Here is a 10,231-nt window from a genome sequence, read left to right as displayed (position 1 = left end):
ATGCTGGTTCTGTTTCACCCTGTCCTGTCCTGTCCTGTCCTGAATAGAGGCATTGATAATGGTATCAGTAACACCTGTCAAAAGTGGTCTGTAGCAGCCAGTGGCACATGACCACCTCCACGTGCAGCTCCCTCACACAGTGCAACTGAAACTCAGAGTGGGTCGATCTTAAACATGCAATGTGTGCACAGTCTTAAAAATATTGCAGGGAGTCAAGTAATCTGCAGCAAGAGTGGGCAGAAAATGTCAAAATCAAGGAGAGACCTATTTACAAGCTGTGATGTATGACATCGAGGGAGAGAACAACTTCACAAAGTGCTCTAATGGTTGAACATGTGCAAGGAACTGTGGAATTAAAGTAACACAATTGCCATTTCAAGAAATGTAAAGTGTGTTTTTGCCTCAAAGTGTAGAAATTTAGTTGGTGCATTGCACTATGGTGTGCAGTTCACCGTTATATATATCGCTTTCTTTTCCATACGTCCGTACTGAATTGGGCTTTTGTCCATTCTGCACCTTCTGCATGGAATATGTTGCAGAGAGGAAACTGGAAACTAACTGAGGTCATTTGATTGAGCCTTTTTCAAATACAAACTCCGGATCCAATCTGGAGGCCGACTCCAGAACATGCACTTGTTTCTCATAATCTGCTTGTAAATGTATTGTTTTCAATTTGTATTTGTCTTCTGCTTGTGTTTCAACTGTGTAATTATGTAACTGTGTTGGTGTTTAGTAGCATTTTGCTGTTGCTGCCTATCTTAGCAAGAGTTTATTGTTCTTAATGGGATTTCCCTGGTTAAATAAAGTAAAAATAACACACGCATGCACACACATACATATATATACATATGTACCTATATACTTATATATATATATGTATGTGTGTATACTGTATATATATATATATATATATATACACATATATGTGTATACATACACATATATACACATATATACATATATACACATATATATTTGTAATTTTATCACATTTATGACATGACCAAACGCAAAAGAGAAAAGATATTTTCTGACTGTAGTTATTATGTAATTTTTTTCACACACAAAAAAACCCATTACACTTGGAACAGAAACTACCACAAAGGGATTCAAAGTGCGCCCACATGTCCCACATGTCTGTGGACAGAGACACCTACAGTCAAACTGATGTGGGACCTGAGGAGCCAGTTGTACCAGTGCGGCGTCACCTTCATGACCTACATTTTGAAAACAGGCGCTTTGTCTCCATCTAGAGGAGAAATGAGGCGGCGCAGACGACGGCAGACACTGGAACCCAGTGTCCGCGCAAACAGAGCTAACCTATCTCCTAAACCTCCAGACAGCAGCAGCTGCAGCAGAAACGCTCCCACAGCGGAGGAGTTTGTGTCGCCGTCTCTCACTCACTGTATCATCCACATGACGGCATCAGCAGGCGCCTGTATTTACTTAAGGTCCATTAGCCACCGCTGCTGCCGCTGCTGCCGCTGCCGCTGTAGTAATGGAGGTGAACAGGGACGAGGCGGAGCGCTGCATTGACATTGCAACTGCGGCGTTAACCAACGAGCAGCCGGAGAAGGCGCAACGGTTCCTGGAGAAGGCGCAGAGACTGTTCCCAACGGAGAAGGCCAGGGGTGAGTTAAAATGGCCGTGCAGGGGGGGGGGGGGGACATGGGGCTTCTCCTGCTGCAGAGGTAAGAGTGCAGCATCAGCATCACCTGCAGCATCACCTGCATCCCGGATGAGCTGCGCTGTAGCCGTAGGCTAGCTCATACTAGCTGCATGTGTGTGCGCATTGTACCGGCAATGTGGTCATTTCAGAAGCAGTCGAAGTGCACCGTCTGCTCAGTTTGTGTGACGTCACTCTGCTGTCATCTGTTTTTCTGTTAGAGTTAATGAACATACACTCTTAGATAAACCTACTTTACCCCATAACACACACACACAGCGTCTGGTTTCCATGACATCAGAGGACACTGCATCGACTTGCATTCATTTTGTGAATTGACCACAATTACTACCGTCCTAATCCCTACCCTGACCCTAGTAATAGTCATTTGCGTTACATAAGGAACAGATTTAGGTCCCCACAACATTAGTAATACCTGCACCACACACACGTTTGTGTCCTTGTTTGCACACTGACACCGGCTTCCATTTATTTGCACAGCCAAAACAAACAAAACCTCATCTTTAACTTTCCACAAAACCAGTTCATACCTAACCTTAACATGATTCAAATCGTAATCCTAAACTTAACCAGCTTCATTAGGACCAGGTTTTGGTCTCCATGAGGACTGCTGGTTCTGACAAGATTTATGCCATAAAAGGTCCCCACACACACATACGCCTTGAGGACAGATGTAGTCATATGCAAGGAAATAAGAAAGAAAGTATCTTGACCATTTCATCGCTAATGAGTTCAAAGTTGACTGAGGAATTACTCAACAATGTTCTGAACCTTTTAGCTCAAGGCTCTTTCATCCATCCATCCATCCATCTTCTACCACTTTATCCTCCACTTGAGGGTCTCAGCTGACATAGGGCGATAGTTGGGGTACACCCTGGACAGATCTCCAGTCCATCACAGCGACACATACATAAACAAACAACAATCAACTCTACCTACGAGCAATTTTGAGTGACCAATTTACCTTATCCCCATATTGCATGTTTTTGGACTGTTGGAGGAAGCCGGAAAACCTGGAGAAAACCCCCCGACACACACAGGGAGCACATGCAGACTCCATGCAGAAAGACCCTTGTTCCGACCGGGTCGTGAACCGGGTCTTCTGGCTTGCTGCAAAGGCAAAGAGCACTAACCACGAATCAAGGCCCTTTCAGGCCAAAGAAAAACACACACACACAGGCACAGAGAAAGGAGAATCCATAAGTGAGGCAACTAAAAACTAAATAAAATTAACTTCACACAAATGCAAATAAATACTAGCACACAGATACATATCCAGTGCTCCAGAGCCAAGCTTCACTATTAAACTCCCAAGGCTGCTTCACTCTCTAATTTAAATATTTAATGTGCTAATGGAATCTGCTTGGTTAATATGACTATGATCGAAAAGAAATCGTCTTTCAATTACTCCCTCCCTCTCTCTCTCTCTCTCTCTCTCTCTCTCTCTCTCTCTCTCTCTCTCTCTCTCTCTCTCTCTCTCTCTCGAAGCACTTATGTTTTTTAATGTTTGTTTTATGTTTCAGTACTGCTGGACCTGATCGCAGAGAATGGATTCACACCCAGACGGGGCAGTCACTCGGAGTTCAGTGGCAGTTCGGGGCCTCGGCAGCGTCAGACCGGCACCAGCGAGGACACGAGACCCGAAGATAAGCCCTCGGACGCCTCGAAACCCTACACGGCAGATCAGCTCGATGCTGTGAGGAGGTGAGGCTGAGTCATGGCAGAGGAGTTTATTTTAACCCTTTTTACACAGCGATATACCCAAATATACAATAACCTAATAATAAACGTGTCTGTAAACATTATTATATTATATAGAGAGACAGCAACAGGTACTCATGCATCAACCTAGTGTGTGACGGAGAGCACAGGAGAACAGGAAATGTGTTAAATCACAACACATCCATCCATTTTCTACCGCTTTATCCTCCACCAGATGGTCCCAGGGGGGCGCTGTGCCAATCTCAGCTGACATAGGGCGATAGGTGGGGTCACACCCTGGACAGATCGCCAGCCCATCATAGGGGACACATATAGAGACAAACAACCATCCACTCTTACACCTATGGTCAATTCAGAGTGTCAAATTTACCTAAACTCCATGCAGAAAGACCCGTGTTCCAATAATCACAATTAGATATTTATTTTAAATTGTGCAGCCCTAACAGACAAGTGGACAAATGTATTTTATGTTATCATAAAGTGTGGTCAGGGGAGGCCCCTGAGTCCCAACATAGAGATGTTTTTCTTCTTCACAGGATAAAACAGTGTAAGGACTTCTATGAAATTCTTGGGGTTCAGAAAGATGCCCCCGAGGACGAGCTCAAGAGATCATATCGGAAACTTGCTCTGAAATTCCATCCAGACAAGAATCACGCTCCCGGTGCTACAGAGGCTTTTAAAGGTAACTGGTAATTGTTGTTGTGCTGCTAGTGTTGCCTTGGTTAAACCTTGGTTAAACATCTTTGACTGTTCTATTTTCAAAAGCGATCGGGAATGCATATGCCGTTCTGAGCAACGCTAACAAAAGAAGACAGTATGACCAGTGTGGAGAGGACAGGAGACATCCTTCAAGACACAGCCCAGGCAACGGGAACTTTGAGCCAGACATCTCACCTGAAGATCTCTTCAATATGTTCTTTGGAGGAGGATACCCGTCGAGTAAGTCGTCACGTATTTAGCCTTCACAGCACATTTTAATATCGTGTTTTACGGTATGCCCTTTAAGCGCCACATGTGCTACATTAATGCAGGCAACGCTAACATGTACACTAACGGCCGGATGCGTCATCAAAGGCGAGAGAGAAGAGAGCGACAGAGAGATGTAAGTGTGATGTCATCGTTTTGATGATGAAATGCTGCTGTTAATTACTGCTCAATTCGGTGGCAATTTACAGATCAATGGTTGAGATTGGTGAATTGATAGAGTCGGGTGAATACATAAATATTGGGACATCAACACAATTCTCTTCTTTTTGGCTCTACAGTATTCACCACTACAATGGATTTGAAATGAAACGAACAAGATGTGCTTTAACTGCACACTTTCAGCTTTAATTTGAGTTGGTATTTACATCCAAATCAGGCGAACGGTGTAGGAATTACAACACTTTCTATATGTGCCTCCCACTTTTTAGGGGACCAAAAGTAATGGGACAAACTAAACAATCATAAATCAACCTTTCATTGTTTAATACTTGGTTGCTAAGCCTTTGCAGTCAATTACAGCCTGAAGTCTGGAAGGCATAGACATCACCAGACACTGGGTTTCATGCTCTGTCAGGCCTCTACTGCAACAGTCTTCAATTCCTGCTTGTTCTTGGGGCATTTTCCCTTCAGTTTGGTCTTCAGCAAGTGAATGCATGCTCAATCAGATTCAGGTCAGGTGATTGACTTTGGCCATTGCATAACATTCCACTTATTTGCCTTAAAAAAGTATTTGGTTGCTTTTGCAATAAGTTCTGAAGCATTTTGGCTGAAGATGAGCAGATAATATTTTGCTCGAAACACTTCAGAATTCATCCTTGTCAGTAGTTACATCATCAATAAACACAAGGGAACCAGTTACATTGACAGCCATACATGCCCACGCCATGACACTACCACCACCATGCTTCACTGATGAGGTATGTTGTGGATCATGAGCAGTTCCTTTCCTTCTCCACACTCTTCTCTTCCCATCACTGTGGTACAAGTTGATCTTGGTCTCATCTGTCCAGAGGATGTTCTTCCAGAATTATAACGGCTTTTTTAGGTGTTGTTTGGCAAATTCTGATCTTGTCTTCCTGTTTTTGAGGCTCACCAATTGTTTACATCTCGTGGTGGATCTCTGTATTCACTCTGGTGAAGTCTTCTTTTGATTGTTGACTTTGAAACACTAACACCGACCTCCTGGAGAGTGTTTTTGATCTGGACAACTGTTGTGAAGGGCTTTTTCTTCACCAGGGAAATAATTCTTCTGTCGTCCACCACAGTGGTTTTCTTTGGTCTTCCAGGTCCTTTGGTGTTGCTGAGCTCACTGGTGCATTCTTTCTTTTTAAGAATGTTCCAAACAGTTGATTTGGCCACACCTCATGTTTTTGATAGTTCTCTGATGGGATTGTTTTGATTGTTCAGCCTAATGATGGCTTGCTTCACTGACAGTGACAGCTCCTTGGATCTCATATAGAAAGTTAACAGCAAAAGTTACCAAATGCAAATGTCACTCCTGGAATCAACTCTAGAACTTTTACCTGCTTAATTGAAGATGACACAATGAGGGAATAGCCCACACCTGTCCATTTGACTGAAATAATTTCAGTCAAATGTCCCATTACTTTTGGTCCCCTAAAGAGTGGGAGGCACATATAGAAAGTGTCGTAATTCCTACATCGTTCACTTGATTTGGATGTAAACCAATACTCAAAGCTAAAAGTCCATTCAAATCCATTGTAGAGGTGTATAGACCCACAAAGAAGAAAATTGTGTTGATGTCCCAATATTTATGGACCTGACTGTATGTGGATGTTTATGTGAACCATGGAAAATTACAATAACAGAATTATTTTTAAAAAGAAGAGAAATGCTGCTGTTAAACAGCAGAGGGAGTCATTGAGTCACCTGTGCTTTTTACCCTGTGATCGAGCTTCTTGCAGTAAAACACAACACTTCTGTGTCTGTATGTGGTGATTTTTTTTTTTTGCAGGGAGGTCTCGCTCTCTTCGTGCAGGTCATGCCCATCCTCGTCCTGGTTATTGTGTCTGCCCTCAGTCAGATCATGGTCAACAGTCCTGCTTACAGTCTCAGCTTCAGGCCGTGAGTGTGAAAAAGTTATTGTGTTTAAGTAACACAAGGGAATTAGACAAAAAGGTTATATTCAGTTTAAATCAAACCAAGGTTTGTTCCATGATTAGCAAACCTTGAAATAAGAGATTCGTGACAGTGTCGGAAATGTCAATATAAGGCTTAGTGACATGGCCACAAAGGTTATTACAGTTATTATTACAGTTTATTTTCTAATTAGAGCTGTTTACTGCAATGAATATTAGGTAATAAAAGATACATTTTAGCTAGAAACCATTTAGTTGTGGTTTTAAACTTATTTATGGACAAAACAACAACTTTGTAGATGGTCTTTTAATCAATTCATTGTTTTGTACATAACATACTTTTAAGTGAAATGACTATTGAGTAGTCAAAAATGTCAGAATGGACAAAGACACCAGAAAATATTCACATTTAAAACTAAACTGAAATCAGGGAACTCAAATGCTTAATCATTAATCAAAAACAGTAATGAGTTAATAATCATTACTCGATTAAACATTGCAGGTAACGTACAAAGCAAAGCAATGGGCTCTTTGCACAGCAGCCACTTTGACACGTCGAGCAGGGAAAAGCACACGTTACTGATAATAATGTTGGCAACCGTGTGAAGCTGAGGAAGCTAAATGGAACTCAGCCTGTCATTCATTTGATTATTAACACCTGTGATTCTCATACTGAGACGAGAGCCCATTATATGCATTATATTTTAAAGGGGACATATTATGCAAAATCAACTTTTTAATCATTTAAATCCTTATATTTGGGACACCGAAGGTCCTGTAATTTGGAAAAGTGTGAAAAAAAGATGACTCGCTCAAGTACAGGAGATAAAACACACAATGTTGACTTCCGCACACACTGGGACGTCACAATGCGCTAAATTCCTGGAATTAATGTCTCGCGGAGCTCCGCTTTGTCCGTAAACACGCAAGAGTGCTGGCGAGGGCAACAGTATCCGAAAACCGGAAGTCCACAAAAAGTTCTATTCTTGGCACCACAGTGCAGCACAGAGTCCTACACAAACTTCCAGCCTCAGAGGATTTAACTGTCCAGTGGATACATGTTATATATGACGGCAATGTGCCTGCTAGAGCCTGCAAATGATCACTTTTCCAAATGCTAACTGCTGTTAGCTCCCAGTAGCCTCTGTGGCTGATGTCATTTCATGTCCTTTTAAGACCTTTAAGGTGGACCTAAAGAGATACTACTAAGCAGAGTGTTCTGAACAGGGCTGTTTTGGCAGGGTGATTGAACTGCTGTGGTGCTTCGTTCTTAAGCCCAATTTATACTCCTACTTAAAGTCCTCTACGTCGGTTACGGAGAACTGTCAGAGAGCCTCTCCGTCATCTCCGACTGCACGCAATATTTTTTAAATGTCCGTCACTCCGTCAAGGGACAACAGAGACGGCAAGGGCTGCGATTGGTCCTCAGCCAGTCTCTGGGCAGCATCAACAGGCAATGCGGTGTGATTAATATGTGGTAGCACACGCCGTAGAAGTTAATCAAATTTGCCAGCCGACATTCGGAAGTACCTGAACTCGTCTTTCACGTCTCCATTTTTGTATCAGGCGGGAAATTGCAGTGCGTATCCGGCACCATGACGGAGAAGTATGAGGGCTCGAGGGGTCTCTGTGGTGACGCAGTTGGATAACGCATTACGCAGTTGTAGAAGTATAATCTGGCCTTAATGGTATTTTGACCAAAGCATGTCACAGACACGTTCATTAGGACACCAGAACTAGCTTAACTTGGAGAAATAGGGTACAATATGTCCCCTTTAAGGTGTGTTTGCACAATGAATAAACATGTCAATAGATATATTAAGTGTTGTTTTATTGCTATTGAAAATGATATTATTTATTGTACAGTCTTAGATAAACCCACCCCAGTGAAGTAGGAACACTTATTTTGCATCCTAACCCTAAGATCGTTTCTAGTTAATGTATTGATTCAGAGAGCACATCTATTTGCCGTCTCTGGCTCCATGTGTCTCTGTGTTCCTTTTGTCGTCTCGGGCCTGTGTGCGAGCCGTTATCAGCCACTCGTCATGTTCACAAAGACAGATGGTGCCAAGCCTGCCCGTCCCGCGTCATTATCAGTCATTATGACTCGTCTTATCTCCATGCAGGTCGGCAGGTTACACACAGAAGAGGCTGACCGAGAACCTGAAGGTGCCATATTATGTGGGGGAGCAGTTCTCCAAAGATTTCGGCGGAATGAATCTGAAGAATTTGGAGCGGACTGTGGAGGACGACTACATTTCCAACCTTCGCAACAATTGTTGGAAGGAGAAACAGCAAAGTATGTTTGCCAGGGGAGAAAAAAAAAAAACATTTCTGCCAATTCTGGCATAATGATTAAAAACTGACGTCCTCGTTGACTTTCATGAACTACTTCTATTGTTTCCTGCAGAGGAAGGTATGCTGTACAGAGCTCGCTATTTTGGAGACACCGATCTGTACCAAAGAGCGCAGAGGGCTCGCACGCCAAGCTGCGCCAAGCTGTCCGAGATCACAGCCTCGCTACATGGTTGACGCGGCTTTTCGTAATTAAAAGCAAGTCTCCACAATGAAAACTTCTAAACCCGTTTTGTCGTGCATGTTTTTCTGCCGTCGGTTCATAATATTCTTGTTTTTTTTCTTGTCTCTAGCTTCAAACAACACATCACTGGCTGTAAATAGACGAGCTTTAACGATCCGGAGGCTGCAGACGACTCAACGAGCAACACAAATGAACCAGCACTGATCTGCATCAACGTGACCACACAGACGGGTTCAAAGTATGAAGTTAAAGATGTGAAGTTCACAAATATAATGTTAATATCATGTTTTTGAAAAGAAAAACAAAAGCCACTTATAGCTTGTCCCTCTCTGAAAACATATGGGTGACGGGAAAACATCCACGTCATCGATTTTTGACAAGTTTTGAAAGCCATGACTGAAAAAGTCACCTTTTTTTGTTTGTTTGTTTTTGCTTTCGTTTTTTTGCACTGAGAATGCAGTATGAACTGAGAACATAGCAAGGTTAGATATCGATCATCTGTAGCTTTCAATGACACGCCGCAACCAATGCTTCCCCTTTCATTTTACTGCAGTCAAATCAGTCGAGGAGTGGAGTGGAGTGTGTGTGTGTGGTGGCCGGATTTGCTCATTTGACTTTAAATGCACATTGTGAAACTATGCAGGAATAATGTGAAACCTCTGATCAATTATACACTTCATGTCTAAGGTTTGTCGATGTGTGAACACTGAGATTTCTCTGTGTGTGTGTGTGTGTGTGTGTGTTGTATTTGTTACCTATTTCAGACATTTTCTGGCAGAAACACTGAGTCCTAATGAAGCAGAACCTCATGACTTGTGGTCAGGTTAAGGTTAGGGCTAGGCATGAAGGCAATGGGAATGTACCCTTACACCTCCTTTATTGCATCAAAGGTAGAGTTAAATAGTGTAACTTACTGACACTTCATAATAAATGCCAAAAGAAGGATGTGAGATGTGGCGACCAACAGAGCTAACACACTAGAATTTTAGGGCATTGCATTTCATCTGTTGCACTTTTTAAGTTATTTATTTTTTTCTATCAATGTTAATCAAACAGAGATCTTCTCAATCTCTTTTTTCCACCACGTTTTTACTCCTGGGTGAGAGAATAAATCTGGAATGCATTAAAATGTGTTGGCCGTGGCTCCCTTTTCTTTCCTGTGAGATGGAATGTGGAGACAGGGCTCAGTCAGCACAT

The 10,231-nt window shown here is 42.5% G+C and overlaps 1 protein-coding gene across 1 annotated transcript; it reads left to right on the top strand.

Moving 5' to 3' along the window:
- Positions 1 to 1,498: 1,498 nt before the first annotated feature.
- dnajb12b (DnaJ heat shock protein family (Hsp40) member B12b) lies at positions 1,499 to 10,108 on the top strand (the record flags this gene model as incomplete). The annotated part of the gene is made up of 9 exons (XM_083903335.1): positions 1,499 to 1,631; positions 3,211 to 3,391; positions 3,946 to 4,091; positions 4,175 to 4,348; positions 4,441 to 4,511; positions 6,372 to 6,481; positions 8,622 to 8,794; positions 8,906 to 9,048; positions 9,144 to 10,108. 8 exons carry the CDS (start codon positions 1,499 to 1,501, stop codon positions 9,025 to 9,027), a joined length of 1,110 nt encoding a protein of 369 aa, XP_083759461.1. The 3' UTR covers positions 9,028 to 9,048; positions 9,144 to 10,108.
- Positions 10,109 to 10,231: the final 123 nt, after the last annotated feature.

The sequence above is a fragment of the Microchirus variegatus genome, assembly GCF_963457635.1.
Source record: "Microchirus variegatus genome assembly, chromosome: 17".
Taxonomy (NCBI): domain Eukaryota; kingdom Metazoa; phylum Chordata; class Actinopteri; order Pleuronectiformes; family Soleidae; genus Microchirus; species Microchirus variegatus.
The sequence above is the reverse complement of the archived record's forward strand: the minus strand, read 5'-3'. Positions and strand labels throughout refer to the sequence as shown.